The 27252-nt window shown below is 38.5% G+C and overlaps 1 protein-coding gene across 4 annotated transcripts in view; it reads left to right on the top strand.

Annotated features, from left to right (window-relative positions):
• SLC1A3 (solute carrier family 1 (glial high affinity glutamate transporter), member 3) overlaps positions 1-27252 on the top strand; it is a 62837-nt gene that overhangs the window by 21887 nt on the left and 13698 nt on the right. For 3 of the 4 annotated variants that reach the window (XM_010083081.1, XM_010083079.1, XM_010083080.1), the window contains 2 exons: positions 21895-22099; positions 23446-23488. In XM_010083081.1, coding sequence (XP_010081383.1) covers positions 21895-22099; positions 23446-23488 — 248 coding nt within the window. The remainder of the gene's footprint in view (positions 1-21894; positions 22100-23445; positions 23489-27252) is intronic. The other variant, XM_010083082.1, reaches the window with a different exon arrangement.

Below are 27252 nucleotides of genomic sequence, written 5' to 3'. Positions count from 1 at the left end.
AGGATTCCAGAGAGGGGAACAAATGCTATAGAGCCACCATTATGCTCCTTCCAGGAAGAAAAAGGAGAGGCCTAGAAGTAATTACCTTTAATTCATTCTGGGAGAACAGACCTATAACCAATACCTGTGCAACACCTTGGGTGCTCACAGTAATGCTGGAAGCCAAAAATATTAGCAAATCCAGTCTTACTCTTCTGTGTTTCAGTTTAAGAAATACAACACTCCTGATTTGGTTTATATAGTTCATATATGAAAAATAAGGAACAATTAGGTGGTTTAAAGGTCACTGCACAGCCTTGTGCTAAAAACCTCATGGACTGAGGCAAGGACAGGGAGTTCACTCACTGCTCATGGTCACGGGAAAGGAATAAACTTGACCGGGGAAAACACAAAAACAATCTGTTTTTGTTAATAATCAAACACAGAGCAAGATAATGAGAAACAGAACCACATCTTAAAGAGGCACCTCTCCCCCACCCCTCCCTTCTTCTCAGGCCCAAACGCTTTGTTCCCGGTTTCTCTACCTTCTCCCCCCAGTGGTGCTGGGGTCAGTCCATCCCGTGTTGTCTCTGCTGCTCCTTCCTCCTCAGGGGAGGGCTCCTCACAGTGTTCCCTGCTCCAGTGTGGGGTCCCGCCTCTCGTGGGAGAGTCCTTCACAAACTGCTCCAATGTGAGTCCTTCCCATGGGCCGCAGTTCTCCAGTAACTGCTCCAGCGTGGATCTTTTCCACAAAATTCACGGCTTCCTTCTGGCACAGTCGCTTCTTCCAGCATGGGGTCCTCCATGGCTCCATCTCCACGAGCTGCAGGCGAGCTCTGGTCTCCATGGGCTGCATGGGGACAACATGTGTCACCATGCTCCTCACCAGCAGCTGCAGGGGAGTCTCTGCTCCGGCACCTCCTCCTTTGCCTTTCTCTCCACTGAGCTTTGTGTCTATGTAGCTGTCTCTCTCACATCCCGCTCCTCTCTCTGCTGCAGGTTCTTTCACCGGCTCCTGAGAAACTCCTGGCTCTTGAGCAGGGACTGTGCTGAGTTGGCTGGGCCATGGTGGAGGCTGGGCAGGCAGCAGGAGGTGGCCAGATGGACTGGCCAGGCCGAGACCTGCCCAGGACCACCCCCACACACACTCCCTGTGCTGTGCCCCCTCTTAAACATGTCATTTGCAGAGGCACTGACTAGCTCGGCCCTGGCCAGAGGCAGGACCAGCCTGGAGTTGAGGAAACTTCCAGCAGCTTCTCACAGGGGCCATCTCAGCAGTCCCCTCCCCACTACCAACACTTTGGAGCCGGGGGAACATTTAGCGGTTACTTACAGGAGCCAGCACTGTAGCCCCTCCCCTGCTACCAAACAAACGTACCACACAGAACCACTACAGCAGTGTTTGCTCAATTTATCTGGTGAAAATTGGAAATTTTCTGATTTTCCCAAAATTCTCTGATTTTTGTGTGTCCTAAGGGAATCATTTTAGAAGTCAATGTAATCAAAACCTATCAAACCAGTGAAAACTTTTATACTGGTCTCAGCTGACCCTAGTTATAGGCAAAAGAAGAGAATTGACAGATTCTCTACGAGTGAAGCACCTTTAGGACTGCCAGTGTATTTGAGCTGTCTCTATATTTGTATTGGAAGCTTTCTGCAGAGGAACCCTGTAGATATCCCCTACAGTAGTAAGCCTCCTATGAGTAACCAATCCATGAACACCCTAGGAGTGCATTATGTTTTCACTTATGCCTTTTTTTCAATACATAAAATGTTATTTTAAAAGGTAACTTATCTTCTTTTTCAGAAAACTCTTCCCTCTTTCTCCCCCGCCTAAGACTGTATAAGCATGTCAATGTAAAAGCTGAATAGCTTAAAATTTATGGACTTGTACGTTTCAAGCACACATCAGTTTATGCATTCATATAGGTATTTACATATGCAATTTGCATAACTGGACGACAGTGCTATTTAATTTGAACATTCAAATAGTTTTTTCCACAAATAAAGGAAAACTAATGCTTTGACTTGTGTGTGTCCAAAACCAAGACTGGCTAAAAATGTGGGTATGCAAGTTATTAAGTTTGTAAAGATCCAGTCACCTTGTAAATGTGATTTCCTGTAGGGATAAAGAAACAACTGAAGAAATATTACTAGTGTTGATCCTTGTTCTGTAGCAGTTTCATCACCAGCTAGCATCTTTATGGGAGATCCAGGCCAATAGCAACTAAAAATATACAAACATGAAACTTGATATGCATAATTACTTTAAACACCTGCTCTTCAGTACCTCTATTACTGTATAAAATAAGTGTTTATCAAGTCTGGCATATAGCCCCTAATAATCCTTATTTAGACGGGCACTCAAAGATGAAAAAATTGGAGCCTTCTTATACTGTTCCACTCCACAGTCTTTAAGGGAATGTGAGCAGGATAAGTTTAATAATTATGTCATGTAATTAAAAAGTATTTCCAACAAAAGCTTTTAAAAGTTAAAAAAAAATAGTTTAAGTAGCAGGCAGCTACATTTTGGAAAATCAGTAAAAAAGGTAGGTTGTAAGCTTCAGCACCTGGAAACGCCAATTTTCAAGTCAAAACACAAAAACTAAGTGCAGATTCATTGTGTATTGGCAACCAGTTTGACTATGATTTCCTGAATAAGTTTCCTGAATAAGTTTTTGCACAGAAGGTGCTCCAGGAAAGAAAAAGGTATACCCAGTTGGAAGTCAGAAGCATTGTACAAGCCATGGATGTTAGGAAATCATAATGAGATGTCGTACATATTTGTACAATTAATACAGCTTTGGGTGGACCCTCTTACTCAGAAAGTGCTATATATCTTCATCTATGCAAATACTGAAAGCAAGGAACTACAGAAAGGATCATAAAATGAAACCATGACTTTCTTCTGAACCATTTCTGAAAAAAATTTTGCAAGAGGAAATACACAGTAATCTATCTTCACAAGAGCCTGAGAGAATAATTCCAAGTTAGTTGAGATCCCACTAAAAATTTAAATGCAATAGGGACAGAGATTAAATTCCTGTACATTATGAAACTGTATAAAATAAAATCTGATTATACCTTATGAAAAAAAAAAAACCCTAAGCATGATATACTGCATCCAAAAGCAGAAAACACACAGCAGTGTAGTTTTTGGAGTCTTAGTCTCTGCAAACGGTAACACACAAACAGCAAGGGTGTTCAGGAACAAAGTCTGCAATGATCAAGGACAGCAAAACTAAAAACCCCGTCTAAAATCAGGTTTGCTAGAAGCTCTTCATTAAACGCTGATTAAAATTTCATTGCAAAATACAACTCTTCTTAGTGGACCACTACTTTCAGTTGTTTCACAAAGTATTGAATAACAGGTTGTTACCCACTTCTATTCAGTTTGTGTTCTACAGGGGACTCCAACTGACTTGATAATAGGTAACAACCTCCCATCCACAAAGACTTAGTTTTTGTTTTTTTATCCTAGTTCAAATACATAAAATAAAGACTTTGCTTGCTGACAGGCAAGTCTCAGCAAAACAAGAAGCAAAATCTATTTGGAAGAACACATAAGAGTTAAATCTTGCCTGAGCACTGACGGACCATTCTAAATCCACACTGCCTCTTTATTAACATTTCTATTTCAGTCAAATGCGAAAGGACTAAAAATACTTTAAGGACAACTCAAAACAATTTTTTGAGTTTAATGCAAACAAATACGAATTGGTTACAGAAAAACAGCACAGCTGAGAATTAAGAAACTAAAAAATACTATGAAATGTAAAATTAACTACATTAGATCATAAATGGAAAAGTCAGTTTTGTATTTTGTACAGCAAAATGTCCAAAATGCAAAAGAAACTCTCCTCAATATTTTGGGAATTAGGACACTGAGAGTAAGCATTTTTTTCAGGATAGTGAAGATTGAAACTGTAAAGAATGATGTTTTCAATAATGAATGACTGTGACAACATGACAAATTAACTAGAATGGTGCCAAGTGCAAAGTAATACACCTAGGAAAGGGGAACATGGTACACCTCTACTACCTAACCACAAGCTCTCAGCTGGCCATTGGTATACAAGCAAGAGCTCTCAGACTCCCTGTGAACAGTCCAGAGAAGGTAACAGGGATTATTAGTGGAATAGAGTTCCAGTGAAATGCAAGGAGGGATTAAACAGACTACAACTTTTTGGTTTGAAAAAGATACAACCATGGAAGATAGCCATTAGAGTACACTGAGATAATGAATAGTTTGTAGAGGCTTAGATGGAGTAACTATTTATTATTATATGCCATGATTATTTTTCATAATCAAGGAAACATGGGGTGTCCAATGAAATAACTAGGGAACATATTTTTAATAAAGAAAATGAAGTAGTTTTTCAGAGTACACAATTAAACTGTGTTGTACAGTGCCAGAAGCCAGAAGTGAACAGTTTCAAAATGAAACTAGAGCTCACAGTTACAGTAATTTTGGGGAACCAGCCATTTAGGCGGGCCCCAGTCTCCACTGGTGGACAGATGCAGGGAGGGAAAGCAAAGACAATGAACACTATCTTTTACTGTTTCTTACAGTCTTTCAGTAAGAATCTGTTGTCAAGTAGAGCCAAAGACAAATGGGTTGACCAACCATTAGACTAACTAATATGCTATAGGTTTATGTTATTGTTGCACTCCGTAAAATTTTATATCAGATTGAAGGGGTCTGTTTTCACCTTACAAGATTTCACTTACCAATCTCTCGGAGGCAATGACTGCTGTCAGCAGTTTCAGCTTTCTGACACACATAGCTCTTTTGAGAGCTAGTTCAAAACCAAGGAAAAACTCTCCCAGGATCTGAGAATCATCTCACCTTCAACAAATGAAAATTCGCTCCATTGACATGAAATCAGATTTTTAAATGAAAAAGATAAGAAAAACCACTTTTTAAGAAAGAAGGAAAGAACTATACAATATCAGCAGCTCTTAATTATGCCACTCTTGGGAAGCTGACAAATAGCAACAGTTTAAAAGCCATATCAAAGTATGACAAAAAACATCCTGAAAGCTTTTGAAGCATTGCACCCAGGGATAGTTACGTACACAGAAGATCCACTCAGGCTTTAACAGCTTTCATTTTCCTGCTCCTTTCACCTCTTTACCTCTAGTCTGAACACCATGATCCACATCCCCATTTCCTGCATGTGAATGTAGCAGAACTCCATCATATTTGCTTTCTTGTCAGTTTGTCTTTGCTATAACTACTCATGAAGACCAGAAGACCCTGATCAAGAAAGGTCCTGAGGCTGCATTTTGGTGACACCAGGAACATTGCTGGGAGTACTTCCACACCCGCAGAAGTAACACTTATCATATTGCTGGATCTGTTACATGCTGTCCTTCAGCCATGTATTTGTATTATAAACTTCTATAAGGAAGATCCATCTTTATCATCATTACTGGAGGCGCAGATACTGAAGACTTGTCTTTTGGTAGCACCACTGAATGCCCCACCGGAGTTCTGAGCAATGGAGAATGAGCAAAGACACTGTACACAACCAAAGCTACAGGACTCAAGCCTTGGGTCTGGGTTCCAGTAAGATAGTGGATTGTCTAGAAGAGGAGGAAGGCTGCCCAGCTAATTGGTCATCGTGGCATACTGCTGCATGATACAGCTCTCACGGCTGACAGAGGATAAGAAGGAGAAAATAGAGTCACTCAGGATGGAAGTCTCTAACGATTTCTTGAGACTACAGATGTAACTAAAGATCAGCAACATCTGGAATTTGAGATGCATGTTAGAGAGTCACAAAGCAGATCCTGCATCAGCTACAATTCCATTCATCCAGCACTCCTGTTAGTGCATATTTTTTCTTTATTTTCTCTTCCAGGCTGTTTCTGAGTATATTCTGTATCCTCCGGTTCAGACCTTGAGAAGTGAATACAACAAAATATAAACAAGGCCGTTGTAAATGGCACGAAAAGTCTCTACAAAGATATCGCTTGAAAATATTTAAGAGCCTGCCCAGTTTGCTTTCCAGTTTTGTCATAGTTCCTTTCCATAGCTAATAACATTTTGCAGAGATGTAGCTGGCACAAGGTAAAATACCTTTTCCTTATGTCTTTGTTGCAATGTTGTCTCCAGGTGAGTGCCTGAGGCAGCTGTGAACACAGCAGAATGTTTGGTGAAACCTGGAATCTACTTACAGAACTGCCAGTGTGTTTTAATTGGGTGGATGTGAACTTTTTCAGCTCACACAGTCTGATCTGGTTTTCTTCAGGCAAGCGAGTCCAGGGTGGTGTTATACTGCTGAAGTTTGATGAAAAATTCTTATAATGTACCACCACTCCCAGAAATGACTGTTTTTTGTGGTAATGGCTTATTCTAGAAAGCACCAGTTTCAAAAAGTTCTGGGCATGCTCTGTCACTTCTATGCACTGCCTCAGATATTTTACTTGGGCGACCCTGATGACACTTTTCTCCATTTATACAAGGCTTTTTTCCTTTGATTCTCTCTACGACTTGATCTTTGACTGAATGATGCCACAGCAAAGTTAATTCGATTTATCAAAAATTCCGCTAATGTGTCTCTTGAAGATACCAAGTGCCATCTGATTTCCAGAAATGGGGAAAAAGAAATTCCTGCAGGCCCCTACTTATTCTCAGGGTTGGCCTTCTTGAGTCACCTGTCTCAGTGTTTCTCAGGTCAACAAAGTTTGTATATTTAGTACTTCTGATCTTTGCCAAGAGTTCATCATTGTAAAGCATGGCATTCCTATATGGAAGAAGAACATGTGCAATCAGTGCAAATGCATATTCCTCAGAGGTTTGTACACTTAGCAAAACAAGGCAGTTTAGTACACCACAGATTTTCAGTTCCTGCTATTGCGAAGGCAGTTATATCTAGCAAAATGTCAAGAAAAGCACTTGGATGGCAAGCTGTTAAATTTTGGTTCTTTGAATCCCCAGATACACAAGTTCCATGTACTCCTTCTGTTGATAGTGTCTTGAAAGGACCTTTCGCACTGCAACAGTCTACCAAATCTAGATATACCAACGTTGATCTACAAATAGAAGTAAAAAGCTACTAGGATACAGAAAGACTTGTGCAAAAAAAAGGCTCATTATTTATGGGGACATACCATGTGGGAAGTGAAAAGATGAAATTCTTTACAGTTTCACAAATTGAATAGCAATTCAGTTCTAATACTGAGTAAGAAACATGCAAATAAAGGAAAGAGTTGAGTGCTCAACTTTCATGCCAACTAAAATTTTCAGATCTCAGTGTTACTCTTAAAGACCCATCATCTCTGGAAGTCAAGTATCAAAGGAAGTTAAATTCCTGGTTCTGAAGAAAACCTCAAAAATATATCCTGACTATATTCTGAAAACTTAAAAGTCACACAACAGAGAGCATTTACTTCAAAAAATGTTGAGTTTTAGGGTATTCCAGTATTTGGAGAGCATGACTTGTAGTTCCCGAGTACTCAGAGTTATCAGATCTGGTATAAAACTTTAAGCAATATTCTTCTTCTCTACTTCACTTAAGAGTTTGAGGGGCTTCAAGCACCATCACAAGTTCTGAAGAGTTTTTTGGACTAAGTACATTAATAAAAATATTTATTTAGATGCCTCAGTTAAGCATATTTTCAGGATGAGGCTTCAGTCTGTAATAATTATTTACTTAAACAATTAACGTTTTTTTCAGATAATTACACCTTTTCATCCTCAGACAACTATACTGCTGGCACCTTACTGGTGGTAGGTAGTACAGAGAAAAGTACAACATTTCTTAGTTGAAGTATAGAAGTATAATATTTGCATTAGAATTAACATACTGATGTTGATTCTTTCCTTTGTAAACAACTCTCTTATTTTCTCTCTACTTATTTGCAAAGCAAAATTCTTACTTTATTCTGACATTTCACCACCCACTTCTAATTTAGAGCTGAATACTTAGATAATATCAGAGATTTTCCAGTGAATATAGTTTCTTTTCAGAGCTAGAGAAAAAATATGTTTTGGTCAAGAGTACACCTAGTGAATGGATATGTCATTAACGAATACATTCTTGCACTGAAAATCAGCTTTGTCCAATATTTCCAATTGCAGTATGTCTTAACTCCCCAAGCCCTGAAAACAAAGTTAGAAAACATTAGCTTACTAAGCCTGGCTAATATCTGTCTCAAGGCTAATGAAGCTGTGCAAAGGGCCTGCATCCACAGAGAAAAACAAAGCTTTCAAATTCAAGATAGGATGTTTAATAGTTCATTAAAAAGTAAACAGGTTTCTTTTCTGTTCTGCAGAACGTAACAGTCCAATAACAACAGTGATCCAAAAAACTCCTCTTGTCTTTCATCTGTTCAGTTTAAATCAGCTGATATTTAATTTGGTACCTCAGACCTCTCATAGAAATTCATAGCCTCAATCCTGCCTGCAAGCAGATGATGCCCAAACAGCAACTGGTTAACACTTGAATGCCAACTGTATAATACTTTCAAGCCGAAACCTACTTTACAGCTGTACTTAGCACTGTAACATCCTGGAAAAGAGGTGAATAATATTATTAAAAAACACTGATTGCTACTGTCAGATATTCCAGAGGAAGTCTTAACTTCTTTCCATTGCCTCCTACAAGTCTGTAAGGTGGAGAAAGATAAAGCAAAAAAATGTACCACTTTGATGTTGCAAGGCTGTAACTGAATCAGTGACCCAAGGTTCAAGAGGTCACTGAAACAAAGGAGAGAATAGAAGGGAAACAAAAGCCTGTTCACATGAAACTCTGATTCCACACTTTCATAATGAGTTCTCAGAACAGCCTTAACATCATTACTGAATTGTGCAAAAAACCCCAAATTATAATGATAATTTAGAATGTAATAGATTAATTGCAGCTAAAGTAATGACTCCCTAGTATTCATACAGCATGATATTAAAGGATTTAAAATTCACAAATAGAAAGTATGATTCGATTGTTACTCATTAAATTCTTGGGAGTGATTTTGGGTGTAATTAAATCACGATTTACTCCTATGGTCCAAAAAAACCAAACCAAAACAAAAAAAACCCACCCCAAAAGGAGAAATGCTTATTATGTTATGCATGAGGATGTTCTTATTTATTGTTAAGATATTAACTTATGGATTATAAGTGGTGTTTTAAAAGGCTGCTAGTTCATAAATTTAAAAATGCCTGTACAATTTTTTTCAAATTATGCCTGCATCAGATCCCATACTCTTTACATAGACTTTGCCGCTGCACTTGATAAGGGAAATCTCAGATTGTTTCTAGATTCCTTATTAATACAAAATCTTTTTTTTTTTATGCCATTCAGAACTTAATATTCAGAATTTTTCTTACCAAATCCATGTTAAAGTGATTCTTTGAAAAATTAGAAGCTAAAAGTACTCTGTTGTCAAATTAATCACTCTTCTGCAATTTCTAATGCAAATAATGACTTTAGAGACGTGAAAGAGTTCCATGCATTTCCTTTTGACATGGATAGATAATACTATGCAATGGTGCATCTTATTTGTACCTGAACAGTTAGAGGGACTGAGGCCCCATTATGCTAGGTCCTGCACCAAAGTCAATCCAGTATTGGAGGTAATGTCTTTCAGGACAAACTTCTCCAGATTGAGAAGATGTTATGTCAATGCTGCTGACATCATTGTCGTAGACAGATAAATGAGCTAATTTTATACCAACACAGGGAGCAGAATAGCAACAGCAGCATGGAGATCCATTCAAAGTGTTTTCATGTGAATGCAGATGGCACTACAACTTGGTGGAAGCTAAAATTATACTTGAGGTGTGAGAGCAGAAAAGTCAGTGAACAAAGTGTGAATCCATCAAGAACAGCCCATGGAAGCATACATACTGTTGCAAAATAGTACAAAATAAAAAAATGCCTGGCACATGGGAAGGAATGTAACAAACTAAAAGGATTACAAGGACATGTAAACACCATCAGAGTGTGCATAGCCTGGACAAAAAGGAAAGTGACAACTCCATGAGCAGCTCAGATAAATTCTCTGGAAAATCAATGGATAAACCAAGAGTGATGAATGAACTGCTAGCTTGAAAGCAAAATGAAAATTTATCACTTTTAAGTTGGACACAGATGCACCAATCAGTGTTGCATCACTGAGAAGATTTCTAAAAAAAAAAAAAAAAACAAAAAAAGACAGAGCAATTTTGATTATTAGTAAATATGGTACACGGACAGATAGTAGCTACTGTGACAACAAAAAATATGCAGGATTCTTTAGTGAGTGGACAGTTACTGTAGTATCTTCAGATTACTCAAAAAAATCAAGCTTTGTTGAACATATCTAAAGGCAGTGCCACACCTTTCTTTTCCAAATTACCTTCATATTGCTGAATAAGCAAATAAAGATAATTTCGGGGTTTTAAAAACTGTACTAAAATTCAAATTCCAAGCAGAAATCTAAAGGCCATGTTGTTAACCAGATGCATTAGTAACATGCTACCATTAGTTCAACTCTTAGGTGAGTCACATCCAACTGGGAAAAGCCTCTTTCCAAATGATGGCTGCTGCATGAACTCTATAAAATTAACTAGTGTCAGATCCTAGTGGTCAATGATCCAAATAAAATACACTATAACTCCAATAGATTCTATTAGTGGAAGTTTTAGTGAGGAAGCCAAGAACTGACTGGCCAACAATACTGGATCACATTTCGAGTGAGAAGGTGATGGTTCCAGCACAGAGCTGTGACAAGTTACAAATCAGTTACAGATCAGGCCAGGCTGGATGAGGCTTTGAGCAACCTGGTCCAGTGGGATGTATCCCTGCCCACAGCAAGGGGGTTGGAACTCAGTGATCACCAAGGTCTCTTCCAACCCAAACCATTCTATGATTCTATGAGTACAATTCTGTACACCAAATCCCATGTAATTTTGCACACAGATAGAGACAGGTCTCTGTTTTTTCTCAGACAGGCAACCTCAATTTTCCATTCTTTAAATATTGCATCTCTCTGACTAGAACTCTATTAACTCCACTTTTTTAGCAATATAAGGTGTCTCTTCAGATGTCTGTTACATACTGAAGATGTAAAAGAAACTGCATTTTTACATTAGACTGCATTACTAACAACTGTTCCTTTATGGATAACTCTAATCTCACATCTGTAGTCTCGAGTATGTTGTATAATTTTTTCAGTAGCAGCTAAAGTAAATCATGAGTGGTTTAGAATAGTAAATAGTTTACAGCTTCATCACATGCTATACAGCCAATCAGATAACAGAAGCACCATATATTTGTGGAATGTTGTTTAATAAGTGCTGCACATACAAAAACATGTCTTTGAAGGACTCCAGGCACAGTCTGCCAAAACTCAGACCAGCATTTCAGCAGACTAAAAGCTTCCACCTGAATTTTAAGGAATTGCATTGTGGATTTTTACGGAGAACCAAGTAATGTGCTTAACACCATTCAGAAGGCAAAGGTATCATTAGCAGTGGTATCTTGCCAGGATGCAGTGTGTTTCACGTTTAAAGTAGATTTTTCTGGCAATATGTTCAGAAAAAGTTAATATTTTCATCCTTGAGGAACAGATGCTTCGACAGAAGTCTTACAATTAGTAGTATATTTATTTCAGCTTTATAGCAATATGTCCTGTAGGATTCAAGCTGACTAAATGTACTTTGGCTTATCAGCTACCACAATGAACTTTTTTCCTAATTAAACTGAAAAAAATTACCGTGTTATATTATGATTTTCCTTAAGAAAATATGCTCATTTATTCACTCCTGATACATAACATAAGTAGCTTTATGCGCAACAGAAGAATCTCATTTCCAGGAAAGCTTTGCCCAAATGTCTGGACATAAAAGGTTGTCCTTTTAAAATTGCACTGTGCAGGTAGCAGCAGTGTTTTGTTACCAAAAAAATTGTGAGCTGCTGTTTTCTGTGTTCCGGGGTCTCTGATTCTTGGCTTGAAGACAGTCAGTCCTTTGTACGCTGTTATTACAATGAGGTAACCAAAGAAAGAGAGTCTTGGTTTGAGACTGTCAGCTGTTACTAATCACTGCTCCATGGCTTGCTGTGAATCCCTGCTTGCCTCTCCCTCCTGCTCTGCTTAGCACACATAAAGAAGATAAATTACTCTCTTGATTCCCTTCAAAAAGCATATTGTTTGGCACATTCCAATACTGTGAGCAAAAGATGGAATAATGCGAAGAGTTAAATGGGTATCTAAACAGCCACACAGCAGGGTCCTTCTCAGGCAGATGTGAGTTTCAGGAAATGTATTTTCCTACTCATTCTTCAAATGTATTCTGTTATCTTGCAAACGTGAAAAGTAAATCAACTGTGCTTTTAAGAACAGTAGAGCATATTCTTGCAAGAGGTTTCCTGGAGGAATACAAATATCACTGCAGCCATCTTCATATATTTCATTTAACAGGGAGGTGTAATACTTTGGTGTCTATAAATTATTTCACAATAACAGACACAGTCTGGGGATTTTTACTGAATTCTTCCCTACCCTCACCGGCTTACGCTGTCCTGACAAAGAGAAGAATTTTAAATGAAGAAAAATCGAGTTATTTGTGCATGGAAACAAACAAAATAAGTAGTGTATCAGAATGCTATACTTGATGGCCCAGGAAATACTTTCCAGCATAAATTACTGTCATATTTTTTGGTAAGATAACTAATGCATTGAAACCAAGCAGAGTTTCATAAAGTGAAGTTATTCCACTGAAAGAGAAGTATCAGTGATGAAAAACAACAAAATGGTCTCTCGTTGTTCATAGCTAACTTAAAGGTAAAAATCACTGCAAAGCCACTAGAGATTATTTGGGCCTCTACCATTATTTAAACTAGTCAGTGATGTTCTGACATTGTCCTACCATGGTTTCACAAATATTTTCCTTCCAATGACTAAACTCTGTCTAGAATACCATGGGTTTGCAGCCAAAACGATGAAGGATGAAAAAACATGGTCAGTTACAAAATATTTTCCTTTAACAAGTGTTAGAAAGGGATGGAGGAAATATATTTGAAGCTAGCACACATTACACCTATTTGCTACACATTTTTACACTATTTCCATCAAGAAATGCAGGACCAACAGCAAGAGTACAATGTTTAGTTTTCATCACTTTTGCACATGCAAAAGCTTTCAGAATCACTGAGAGGTATCCAACATCCTCATTCAGGTGTATTTCAAAACAAGCGCTCTATGAATAACAGAAATAAGTACCTATGGCAAGGTTACGTTAGCAACCTCTAGAAAACGTGTTTTTTCATCATATACAACCTTATTCCTCATTGTAGTAGTGGCGAATCCACAAAGAAAGGTACAGTGCTTTATTTAATGTTGTTAAGTCCCACCTTTCTGTTAAAGTCGGTGATTCCAATTCACTCATGCAGTGAGATTTTTTCTTACATGTAACAGGATCATGTGTATATCTTCATAAGGGTATATTTTTATGCTGATTTTTTTTTCTTTTTAAGGCAGTGCTGGTTTGAGTAGCTGTGGCCCTCCAGAGCTCTCCTGAGCCCAGTTGCTCTTTCACATACCCTTGTTCTCTCCTTATCATCAAATGGTAGATGATGTTTCCTCAGCTACCTGGTGAGAACAGAACCAGCTTAAAGATAAGCAGGGGGAAGTAAGGAGTGCTTGACTTGTTTAGCAGTGTTGCCACCAAAGAGCAAAGGATGAAGTTTAACGACACAGCCAGCTTGACGCAATGGGAAACTGCTGACAAAATGCTAGTTTTCTGTCCCCAGACATGCTTTCCTTCTGCTTCCCTTGTACAAGTTCTAGTGTTTACATGACACAATTCTGATATGATTCAGAATGACAAACCAACAGAAAAACTAACTCTACAAAATCCAAAGATTATAGTTTTCTGGTTGCAAGGGATGGAGTAGGACAACAAAGCTGTGAGGTAGGTCTAGTCATTTAGGAGCCACTCTTAGCCATGTAACTGGGTCATTGAATTGCATTGCTATATCCCAGCCATGGGTTTCATTAGTCAGCTTGGCTTAATCACAGTCATGTAATTTTGGATCAAATACAATTAGTAATTTTCCTGAGAGATATTTCCCCAGTGTTCTTAATAGGCCTGGGAAAATTAATAAAATACCCAATTTCATTACTTAAATTTGCATATTCTAATAAAGATAAGCTAAACTGAGATTTGGGGGCAGCTTGTCCCACCAGTGGATACAAAAATGCATACAGAGCTATATTTCAAACATGTATTTTATGGGACTTCAGGAAGCCATTAACTGTATTGATTTAATATTAATTAACTTCATCAATGCATATAGTTCTTTCAAAACGAAATTTAGCTTTTCTCTTTTCAATTTTATTCTTTTACTGCTACTGCCATTAAAAATATTTATCTAGAGTTTGGACCTGATTTTGTGAAGGTCTCAATTGTCACAACTTCAAACATTATTTAACTTTTGTTTTGTGGGAATGCTCAGCACCACTCAGGACATGCTCAGCAACTATCAGAATAAAGCTCTAGAGCTTAATCATGTTAATTAAACTCAGGCAATACTTCCACTGTCTTTACCTAACTGTTGCTTTTCCTTTGATTTTTCTGTCGGCATATTTTACTGTGACCTTGCACAGTGTTATTCATTTCCACAAGTCCTCATCAACATACAAAAAAGGGATTGTTCTGATGGTCTCACACTGAGAGTTTACTCATCACAGAGTGCTTAGTGGATGCAGGGGGTCGGGAGTAGCCCATTTAACACCGCATCATTAGGAGAGTGAGAGACAACTTTAAAGAAACAAAATTAGGGCAACACTCCTGAGTCAACAGTTGCCATTATTGCTGTTCCCCATGGGAGTCCTTAACAAGCAACTGCAATTTCCTAATGAATATATTGTAAAAAAATAAACAGGAAAATAATTAGCAATAAATAGATGCCCTGTTCATAAGGTTTTGTTTTTAAAGACTAAGTCCGAAACATCTAAAACAAATTTACATAAAAATATGTGTTAGCAAGGAAGTGCCATCAATTCAATTCTAATATGTTGAATAAGGAAAGAATTCATAATGATCATAGAAGTCCTCTCTTTTTTATTTTCAGTAGTCAATATGTGTAAGGACCAGAATGCACTATTTGTTGTACACACTCATTTAGAACTGGTTCATAATTTTATACATTTTCAGCAACATATTGCTATGTCTCAGCAGGATTCTGACTTAGAGGCATTCAGTCATATGCCCACTGAGGGCAGCCTTGTGCCAGTGTCTCCTCAGCCAAGTGCCGCCACCAGGGCTCTGAACCCGCAGTTCCTGTCATACTGAGTGGGATTACTGCTATCCTACGAGGAGCACCTGAGGACTCTGGGTTTGTCTAGTTGGGAGGAGACTGAGGGCTGACCTCATGGCTCTCTGCAGCTTCCTGAGGAGGGGAAGAGGAGAGGGAGATGCTGATCAGTTCTCCCTGGTACCCAGTGACGGCATTACTTTACCAAGAGGGTGGTCAAACACTGGAAAAGGCTTCATAAAGAGGTGGTGGATGCCCCAGGCCTATCAATGTTTCAGAGGGATTTGGACAAGGCCGTTAATAATACGCTTTATCTTTTGGTTAGCCCTGAATTGGTTGGGCAGTTGGACTAAATGATCATTGTAGGTCTCCTCCAACTGAAATATTCTATTCTATATTTAAAATTTTCATCATTATCCATCAAAAGTAATTTTAAAGAAACCAAGAGTTAAAGATATTGTGAGCAAAATGTTCGATTCTCCTGTTGCAAACACAAGAATTTTAGTATAAGAAAGCAAACACATAAACTTCTTATTTTTTCCAAAAGTTTTTAAAGGACAGCATAAAGATTTCAGAATCAGAAACTTTCAACACGAAAAATAGTAGCTGAGCATTTTAACTGTTTTCAGACTGATATCATACACATGCATATATGTATACACTCACATGCACACCCTCTCCCCCCGGTGACAGTCTCACTTGCTCTGACAAACGATGAAATCACTGAAGGTTCTAAGATCTGTCCTAAGTAGTGATTGGTTTGTTTAGGAAAAGCCAAAGAAAATGGCGTACTACTTACTGTTGAGTGTTAAGAAAAAGATCCCTTTTAAAAATTGTTAGTTGTGGGCCCTGATTAAGCAAATGGTGTTAGTTAGTAGCATTAAGGACAGATGTAAGTCCAAGAATGTTTTGCTGACTACACACAGAAATAGTGTAGTCATACCAGCTGACAACTAGTTGTCATTGTGGTAAATATACATATCCCATCTGATTGTGTAAATATGTATCTTTCTTCTTTCTAAGAAAACCCACAGGCAGAAAGTTTCAAGTACTGTAACAGGAAAAGTCTGTATGTGCTTCAACTCAAATCTCAGACTGAAATAGCTCAAAACTTATGACTTGAGGACATTGGACTGTTCTACAAGAAATCATAGAATCATAGAAACATAGAATGTCTAGGGTTGGAAAGGACCTTTAAAATCATCAAGTTCCACCCCCCCTGCCATGGGCAGGGACACCCTCCACTAGACCAGGTTGCTCAAAGCCTCATCCAGCCTGGCCTTGAACACCTCCAGGGATGGGGCATCCACAGCTTCTCTGGGCAACCTGTTCCAGTGCCTCACCACCCTCACAGTGAAAAATTTCTTCTTAACGTCTAGTCTAAATCTACCCTCTTTCAGCTTATATCTGTTCCCCCTTGTCCTCTCACTACACTCCCTGATAAAGAGCGTTTCCCCATTTCTCCTGTAGCCCCCTTCAGGTACTGGAAGGCTGCTATTAAGTCTCCTCGGAGCCTTCTTTTCTCCAGGCTGAACAACCCCAATTCTCTCAGCCTGTCCTCACAGGGGAGGTGCTCCAGCCCTCTGACCAATTTCGTGGCCCTCCTCTGGACTCTCTCTAATAGGTCCAGGTCTAAAAAAAGACCTGGGGGGCCCCACATCTGAACACAGTACTCCAGATGGGGTCTCATGAGAGTAGAGTAGAGGGGGAGAATCACCTTCTTCGACCTGCTGCTAATGCTTCTTTTGATGCAGCCCAGGACGTGGTTGGCTTTCTGAGCTGCAAGTGCACACTGCCAGATCGTGTTCAGCTTCTCATCAACCAATACCCCCAAGTCCTTCTCCTCAGGACTGCTCTCAAGCCATTCTCCACCCAGCCGGCATTTGTGCCGGATGTCATGCAGCTGAGGGAGCTGGGGTTGTTTAGCTTGGAGAAGAGGAGGCTGAGAGGAGACCTTATCACTCTCTACAACTACCTGAAAGGAGGTTGTAGTGAGGTGGGCTCTGGCCTCTTCTCTAAAGTAACAAGTGATAGGACAAGGGGAAATGGCCTCAAGTTGCACCAGGGGAGGTTTAGGTTAGATATTAGAAAAAATGTCTTCACTGAAAGAGTGATCAGGCATTGGACCAGGCTGCCCAGGGAAGTGGTGGAGTCACCATCCCTGGAGGTGTTCAAGAAACATGTAGATGTGGTGCTTAGGGACATGGTTTAGTGAGTTAGGTGGTGTGGGTTGGCGGTTGGACTTGATGATCCTTGAGGCCTTTTCTAACCTTAATGATTCTATGATTCTATGACTGTGTCAAAGGCTTTGCACAAGTCCAGGTAGATGATGTCAGTTGTTCTCTCCTTATCCATCAGCGCTGTGGCCCTGTTGTAGAAGGCCACCAAATTCGTCAGTTGATGCAGTTTAGCTAATTAAAGGGAAAAAATGTTCTGAAGTTGTAGAACTTTTTAGCACGGGCTCTGCTTTTTGGTTTTAAAATAATTCCTTGGAATTTATTTTTTAACAACCAGATCCAAGCTGAAAGAGAACGTGCTCAGTGTATTTTACCTTTGTTCTTACTGAGGAGTACAAGGGCCATCTCTCTGCCTTAGTGTGCCCTAGTATAATCCAAGATTACACATAGATTATGTACAGCCTGCTTTCAATGTCAAGAAAATTAAAAACAATAGGAACAACCCTGGATTTGTAAATACTAGAATTCTGTATAATTTATAATCGTAAGCACAATAAAGAAAGTTAATTAACACAAAATCAGTCATAATATAGTAGCTATTCAGGAAAGTTGCTGTGTCATTAGTTTATGCTAATTTGCAGAACCATGATCAGGTCAGGTGAACAATGGGAACTATCAGAGTAACAATTCAGAATTTTTAACATGTTGCCTTAACTAGTTTTTTTCTCCTTTTTCCTGCATCCTTTCTCTCTCTTCCTCCTTCTCTTGCAATTAGCCTACTTATTTGCTTGTTACCCTTCCTGCATTCTAAAATACTTTCATTTCTTCTCTAGCATCTTTATTAAAGAACAACGTAGTGCTTTACTTTTTGCCCTGACACTCTGGAGAATTCCTTGTTATGTCTTTATTTCACCCACAGTGTGACTCATTCTTCACTTACTTCTCAAGAGAAGGAAAGAGTAGGTGAAGGGAGAGAACAGGGGTAACGACCTAGGTTTGTTTGCAGTTTTACAGACTTACGCCTGCCCTCCTTCTTTCTTCTCTTCCCTTCCTCCCTCTCTGCCTCCTTCCCACCCCATCAATACTTAAAAAATAGTTCCCATTCATGTTGTGTGCATGCACGCTGGGAGAAATTACAGGCGCTCTGCTCCAGGTTGCCTTGACAACTTCAAGGCACCCCTGTGCATGGGGACCAGTGGCACAGCAAAGTTTCCCAGGCCCCCTGGGGAAGGGGAGGGGAGAGGAAAAGAGGAGGCAGAGGTGCTGGAGCCAGCAGCCATGTGGAGGAGAGAGCAGCAATCAGGATGAAAGGGGCACATACATCTCCTGCGGAACAATGGGAGTTTTGCTGGCTGGCCATGAAAGAGCACACTGAGGATGCAATGGCCTCTGACACATGAGAGCTTTGGAGCAAGCTTTGTTGCTTCTTCATTAAGGACCCTTCCAGAATCCCATTCAGCTCTAAGAAATCTTGTCAACATCTTAAAATGTAGAGAAAACAAACCCCTTCATTTTCTGATGTTTTAAAAACAGATTTTAAATATTTTAAATATTTTTTCTTCTTGTTGCTATGCTGGAAGCTTTTGCAGTTCTGGCCCTGAATGGTGCCGACAGTCCCTCTTGTGAGTTCCTTGAGCTCCCACTAACTTCATTGGGAGGGAAGGCTGCCCAGTAACTCCCTAGTAAGGGCTCTCTGAGGTGAGAACTTCCTCCTCATATAGCTTTGTTCATACTTGGGCCTGTCATCCCACTGCTTTGAATGCTTGCTGCTATACCTGCCACAAGTGGTTAGAGCTCAAGAAGAGAGGAACTGCTGTTCCCTACTTTCAAGCTGAGAAGTCATTTGTATGATAAGCAAGAGTAAGAATGCGACTGAGCAACCTAAAATGAGGGACTGTGTAGTCACAGACGGAGTGCATAATAGCAAACCAAGCTGGAAAGCAGCTTATAAAGAAAAGAGCACAACTCTTGCTCCCTGACATATCACTTCCACATGGTTCACCACTCAATCCCAAAATCGGTCCAAGAAAGAAATAGGATCACAAGCTCTAATCCCTCAACACAGCAATCTTTAGTGGTAAGATATGACCTACACTGACTCCTAGTGATTTTTGGAGTGTAGGAGACTCAACCTAGTACCCTGTGCGGTGTACAAAGAAAGAAATGGCTTGGTTAAAGCAGTAACCATGTATGCCTGTGAACCCTCTAGAGTTACAGTGGTCAGCATCTCGTCCTGAATCTATTACCTGGCAAAGGCAGGATACTGGGAACTGACTGATTTAGCATCTGTGAATTTCCAAACCTTCCTACCAAACTATGTAAGTCAACCTTTTCATGCTCAGGATGTGAAACAAGTTTAAAGCTGATCTTAGTTCAAATTTAAAAATACAGAGCCAGTGCTGCTACTTTAGAAATAGCAAGAATATAAAATAGTAAATAAAATATATAAAGTTGACTGGACAAATATGTGTACATTCATTTTTCACCTTTAAAATTACACTTCTTTTGAAGTTATATACTGACACTTTAAAAATAAAATTTGTAACAAATGCTGTCTGATATAGACATTGTGCAACTCAGTAGCAGATCTGAAATTCTCAAAAAAAATCTTAACTTTATTTTTATGCATTGGCTAATTATATTTGCATTGTTTTACATTTGCATTATTTTGAGGACTGTAAAAAGTAATCAGTCCTCTATCCACGGAGAGGGCTATAGGACTTACCTCCTGTTTGTAAAGCTAAGAATACTACTACTCAGTACTATTTACCATTTTCCTCACAGAATTTCAAAACATAAATGTAAACTTACCACAAGCATTGTCACCCAGTTTTGCTGATGGAAAAGCTGAGCAGAGAAACGAAGGATCAAGTGCTTCAAATGTTGGATTTCCATTTTCAGTTTCTTACTGTGCTAGTAACACTTTGCTCTTCCACTACAATGGCACATGTAAATCAAGTAATTCAGGGTGCAAATCTAGCGATCTCCATTCGCAAATCATTTTGTGGGTACAAACCTTACTGGCTCTAATGGCTTCTGCCAAAAGGATGGGCAAATGCTAGCTCAAGTGAAAGGGTATGTATGAAGCATGTGATTGGTTTTATACTTTGAAGATTTGATCAGAGCCTGGAACACAGCCTTGATTTCAGCTACATCAGTGGCTACAGTACTTTCACTGTAACTCCAGTGGCACATATTTCCTCCTTTAAAAGATAGACAGAAATATGATACATCTACAATGATTTGAGAAAACATTTAGGCTTTCCAGGTCATGATTCCAGTTTTGTGTTTCCATATTAATTATATTCATGCAGTCGTGTTACCTTATTTTAAATGTTTTCTCCTCTGAGATAGGTACCCAAAACAGAAGGTGGTCAACTTTTGCTATATTTCATATGTTTAAAGATGGCATATAGATAAATGTGTAGGCAGTCCACGGAACTCTGAATTAGACAGTGGCATATAGGGGCCCGTAGGAGGAGATAATAAAGCAAAGAAATCATCTCCTGACCTCTTTCTTCATTCTACACTTTGAAATCTTCATTCCAACAAGCATCAGCACTGTTTTGAGATAGATGGTTAGAACTCCAGATGAAGTATGGAGAAGTTATTGACTACCTGAAATTTTAAGAAGAAGGAATAAAGGGGCATTTTAAGGAAAAGAACACTAACTGCAACTGCTAGGAAAGAGAAAGAGCATTTCCATTTCTGACAGTCCTCATGAGACACTCTTTTTTTTTCCCTGGAAGAACTGCACCTTCATTTAAAAAACCCAGTGCAGCCCTGTTGGTGCAGTCTCATGAACAAACATTTTAGCAGATGCCATAGTGAGCACCCCAGTATTCACGTTAGACCAGATGCACTAAGACGAGCCAAGAATTAGGATTATTATCGCAAGTTTTGCAAAGCTATAAAAGACTCTAAAAGCTTATTCATAAAACAGTAAGGATTTTCTGAAACAAGCTAACAGCGTTTAATCTGTTTTAAACTCCAGTGGCTTGGGACAGAGGTAAACTGATGTCATTCCAATAGGAATTGAAGAAAACTCTTCATGCACATTAATTGTAGCAAACATTATCAACATTGCTTGAGTATGCTCTGTTTTCTTTCTTACTATTGCAAGTCAGGTACAGCATATTTCTAAGGCACATTTTTCAGACTATGTTAACTACGCTAATCAAAAACCATGAACTGGCTCCCTGGAATACAGGGAGTGCCACACTGCACCAAATCAATAATTTTTGCTTTTAACAAAGTGGTAACAAAACACAGAAATCTGTAACTCCTGTGATAGAAAACTATGTAATAACAAGCATTAGGGGTGGGAAGACAGTGGCAGTAGAAGCTGCAAAAGAGGGCAAACTCACCTTGGGTAGCTTTAAATGTAGTGGTCATCAAAACTCTTCCCACAAAACCATTTTCAGCATGCTGAGTTTATGCTCTTATTCACAACTGTATGAGGTGAATGTCCTTGTGCTTAAATTTACCAGGAATTGCTGCCCTGGACAGTAAAGCATCAGGGAAGATGGGAGTCCGAGCAGTAGTCTACTACATGAGTACCACGATCATTGCTGTACTGATTGGTATAATCATTGTGGTCATCATTCACCCTGGGAAAGGTACTAAAGAAAACATGCACAGAGAAGGCAAAATTGTGCAAGTGACAGCAGCAGATGCCTTTCTTGATTTAATCAGGTATGGCTATGATATTGCACATTTTCTGTACCAATAGCAATGACAGTAATATTTAGATTCACACAAGAAAAATAGAGAATTTTAGACAATGACTGCCTAAACTAACCAAATTTCTTTCAACTACATGATAACAATACCTCTAATCCCTATAATGTTATGAAAGAATATGTGGATTTATTTTCAAATCAAGCTGTTGCAAGGGAAGAAACTGCTTTTAATTTTCAAAGATTCTTTCTTTCATGCACAAAAGAAAGACTTCTGTTCTGCTATCTGCATGGGTCTTTTCCCCTCCTTCCATAGCACAATCCTTATTACCAAATTCCTTTGCTTTCCTTTACTTCCAACTTTTGACAGTTTTCTCACTTCACTTGAATCCCTGATGTAGCTATTCATCTTAATTTTGAATTGTAGCCACCAATCTGGGTGCATCTACTCAACTTGTTAAATTGTATGGATGGAATATAAATTCCAGTAACAGGCAATGGAAATGCTTGAAATAGAGGGGCACAGATATAAAATCTTGTTTTCTCCTTGCTCAGAGACTTTGCAATACCTCTTTTATAGAGCTAATATGTCACAGATGTATTCCAGGGAGTAGGGAAGCTGAGGTTTTGAACTCGGGAGCTTTTCCACAGGTAAAACCACCAAAATTTTGTGTTCCACTAACCCATTTGGAGAAGCCAGAGACAAGGAGAAAGGCCTCCAAGAGTCATGCTGCCAGGAAGGGGGACTTCAGAAAGACCCATGAAGAGGTTTGCACTCAGATTCCTCCAGACTTATTCAGTTAGGCCGCTTCTAATTCCCTCAGAAATGTCACCATTCTGGAAAGCAAACAAGCAAATCCCCATATGTAACAAGTATACAGACACATATATAATTGTATGTGTGTGTGTTATTGTTAAAGAATACTCAAACTTCAGAAATACTTATTTTTATTCACTACAAGATTCTGAATTGGGTGATAAATGTAATGATGTACATAACTTCTTTATTAATCTAGATTCAGAAAGCATTAATAACTACAAAATTTAAGTCAGCACTGACCCACAGAGCTTTGTTCATTTGATAATTTAGCTAATATTCTGCTCCATAACCAGACCTGCTGTACAATGTTGGATACAGAGATTGCAATTGCCAGGATCTATCCAACCCTACTACGTTTCATCCTGATAAAGCTAACCAGGCCAATGCTGTATGCAAAGCTCTACTCACTGTATACAAAATTACATATTTATCTTAGGATTCCTTTGAAAATTAGCTGTTCAGTTCTTTTATTAGCTGTGCCCCTACTTAAGACATTACTGGAGTCTTATTACTTCTCATATTATTCTCTTTCTTTTTCACAGAAATATGTTCCCTCCAAATCTGGTGGAAGCTTGCTTTAAACAGGTAAAAAAGTTCCATTATTTCCAACTAAAACATAATAAAGTAAGAAATTGAAATGAAATAGCTTTTTTTTTAGGAATATCACAGCCATGTACTTACAACAGAAACAAATCTGATGTATGCTGACAGCTGTCAAAAAAACCCAACCCAAACCAACCAAATCTGTGCTTTGTTTTCAATCATGTTGTCTGTATTCGCTACAAGAAGTGAAGAAAACACACCTGGCACAGCAAATCAAAAAATAAGTTTTTTTCAAAATGTCAAATTGTTAAGTCTACAGCAAGCTTCATTAAAGTCAACACAGAATTTACTATTCAAAAACAGTGTTATGTTAAATTTGGAGATAATGAGATATGCACCAACTATACAAAGAGTGGAAGATGTTCAGGAATGTCATATGTGTACAGGTTCAAAACAGAGGCAACAATTTGTGGGCATCAAAACCAAAATCAAACTGGGGGACTGTCATCTATGATAGAAGCGCATGGGAAGGCTCTTTCTATGTTGCTTTCCAGGTTCTGCTATCATTAGGCTGGTCTTAACTGTTCTGTGGAGAAAATAATAGTAACTAGTTACATTCCTTTTTTAAAAGGAGGACATCATAGATTCAGTGAAACCTATAACATGCATTTCCATAATCTAATTGCTTCATATTGACTCTACAGACAATCTTGAACTGATATTGTTTACCAGCTACTGCTGTAGCAATTAAAAAAGTTGAAATGTGGAAGTCAAGAAACAAGAGGGTAAAGTAGAAACTTTCTGAAGTCCAGCTGAGTTACACCTTACAGAAGAATTGAAAAGAAACAGTAACATTTTCTTTAGTTATATAAACAAAGACCAATAAAAAGCAGTGTCCTTCTGGATTAAAGATTTGGTCAAGATTAAAGATAAAGATAAAAGATTAAAGGTCCAAAACCAACAAATACTATGCCTCTTTTTTCATTAAGGATGGTGATAAACTCATGGCAGTGATGCAGAAGAGCAGTATGGAAATATGAAAGTCTGTATCCAAACTAGAAACAAAATTCAAAGAATTTAATGTGATAAAGTTGGGAAATGATATCATCTTTATCTCAAAATAATGAAAGCGTTAGGGCACAAAGTTACGGATCTTGCAGAAAGTATTTTTAATGAATCTCTCAAGTTGGTAAGTTATTTTCTATAAGTGGGGAAAGTAATCATAACGCCTTTCAAATTGCAATTTCAAAAGGTCTTGGGAATTGATTTAAGCAGTTAATAACCCATCAGCTTGATCTCGGTTGTACTGAATGATATAAGTACCTTGAAGAAGAGTCAAGACTTCATAATAAATGAAAAGGAAAAATAAATGAAAAAAAAATAAAGAATAACACAGGTTTCTGAAACATAGATTGTACCAGAATAACCTTCCATCTTTTTCCTTTTTTTTTTTTTTTTCCTTCTTCATGCCACAGAAGTGCAATGGACCTAATCTCTCTGAACTTCTGTAAAACAGAGTTTTAATATGAGGGAAGTGAAATAGCTGAGCAGGGGATAAGATTATTGCAAAAATTGTAAAATTTGTGGAGATAAGAATAGAACTTACTGAAGGACTGGGTGTACCTCAATTGATATTTTTATCAATGACATTCACATCAGATGTACACAATGAAATTTACACATGAAAAGTCCAACCACTTTGCATGTAAATGCCAAAGAAGGTGGTATATCCCTGGTACACAGTAATACTATAAAGTCACAACAGCAAAGTGAACTGGCTCTTGCAGACATAGAGATGTTTGGTTATCTCCATGTTGCTCTTCATCACATGTGAAATAAACATTTAGAAATTAACAGTAATTTCTGCTTTGAGATGGGAAGTCATCATCACAAAGAAAAAAAATTATAACCCCCTCTAATACACTTCTAGGATATATTATGTGACATAACTTCAAGAGAGGAAATAAAGCCAGAAGAATGTGACAGTCTGGAATACTGAGTATATTCTGGTCATTACATTCATAAGAAAATTCGTGCAAAATGAGCACAATGGAGAGGAGTTGCTGAGATTATCAAAAGAACACAGCACATAAAGCATAAAGAAGATTGATTTAAAAACTATTCAGGTATAAAAAACAAAGTGGGAACAGAGCTGAATAAAATAAATAAAAATGTTTCTACAAGAAGAAATGGAAATCACTATGACTAAATTTAAAGTGGAAATTAGTAAGGTTTTTAACCTTCATTACCTAAAAGGTGAAGTCCTGGAAAAAATCTTCAATTAGGAGTCATGGGAAAAAACTATGTCATGAGTTTTAAGATACAGCTTGAAAAATTATTTTGATAAAGCATCCTACAGCAACAGGAAACTTGACTCAGTGACTAGAAGCCCTAAATCTATGTCCTTAATTAAAGATGTCCTGTAGATTCTGTTTACATTAAGTATATTGCATTTCTTATGGGCTTTACAGCTTAAAGGGACTTTCAAAAAATGGTTCAAAAAACCAGGAAAGTTTCATGAACATTTTTTCTTACTTTCAGCAGCTGCTACGCTTACTGAAGCACCAGGATTTTAAATCTGTCGTACTGATAGTATTACCTTCTGAATCAAGTCCTAAAACCTAGATTTTTAGGTAGACTTCATTTTGTTGTAGTGGATGGGTTAAACTAAAAAGAGTTCACAGGAGAAACAAGCATGTTTACAATTCATAGGTATCCAGATGACTTTTTCAAGAGTTTACATTAGGTTTTTCATAAGTTTCTCAGAAGATTTATGAAGAAGGATGATCCATCTGGCATTAATCTGGTCCTGTAACACTGCATTTGCTGGCCCAAACACAAAACAGACTACTGCTCATATCGTCCACACTCAAAGGCATAATACTAGTCCACAGCTTTGCATGCCTGGAATACATCACTGGCATATGCACTCCACATTCAAGTCGCATATTTTGATATATTAAGTGCTCACATTCTGTCTTATAGCATCCTTAGGCAGGTTTCTTTCCTGACAGAGACCTGCACTGGAACCCACCGGAAGGTTTTTCTTTCTTTCTCACCATGGCCAGCAGACAGGTCCTCTAATGACTGTGTTAGTACTCACAGCAAGTTTTGAACCTACTGCTTTCCCCATCATAGCAAGCATTTCTCAGTGCAGCTCCACTCACACCCAGGGCCAACTATCAGTTCCGAAAATATCAACTATTACTCAAATTTTGTGAAACCAAGATTTGGAAAATAGTACTTTCCTTCACATAATTATTTTTAGTGAGGTAAAGTTAGTTTTCTGGATGTGGAACTGCTCTCCTGCAAAATGAAATGGAGCTGTGTGGAGAAGGTAACCAAGGCGGGGAGGTCTTCTAAATGGAGCTGGGAAAGCTTGTATAGGATTATTGGCTGGGAGAAGAAGAACCATGAAGGAAGAATGGAAGCTTAGGACCCATTTAGGAAGGATCTTCCTAAATTTTCTACTGTTCTTCATTCAGTCCTCTGGTCCTTTGGATTCCCTTTCGTGTTCTTCTTTCTCAGCAAGTCTGTGAGCCAAACAAAGCTGCCTCCCCTTGCTTCTCCTTCTCCTCCTCCTTCTTTGCATATTTTCTTCCCCAGAAACAGGAAGATTGTTGGAACAAAATGCCACTTCCCCTCCACTTCCCCCCATTGTGCATTCCAGAAGCTAGGAAGAGTGCCTGTAAGAGAGAAAGAGCCCATGGAAAAGCTAAGCAAGTCCTTTAATTCAAATCTTTCAGCTGACAATCAGCAGAACCACTTCAGACATAGCTGGTGGCATTCAGCCTCGTGCCCAGGAA

Source organism: Pterocles gutturalis, unplaced genomic scaffold (assembly GCF_000699245.1).
Source record: "Pterocles gutturalis isolate BGI_N339 unplaced genomic scaffold, ASM69924v1 scaffold16230, whole genome shotgun sequence".
NCBI lineage: Eukaryota > Metazoa > Chordata > Aves > Pterocliformes > Pteroclidae > Pterocles > Pterocles gutturalis.
The sequence above is the reverse complement of the archived record's forward strand: the minus strand, read 5'-3'. Positions and strand labels throughout refer to the sequence as shown.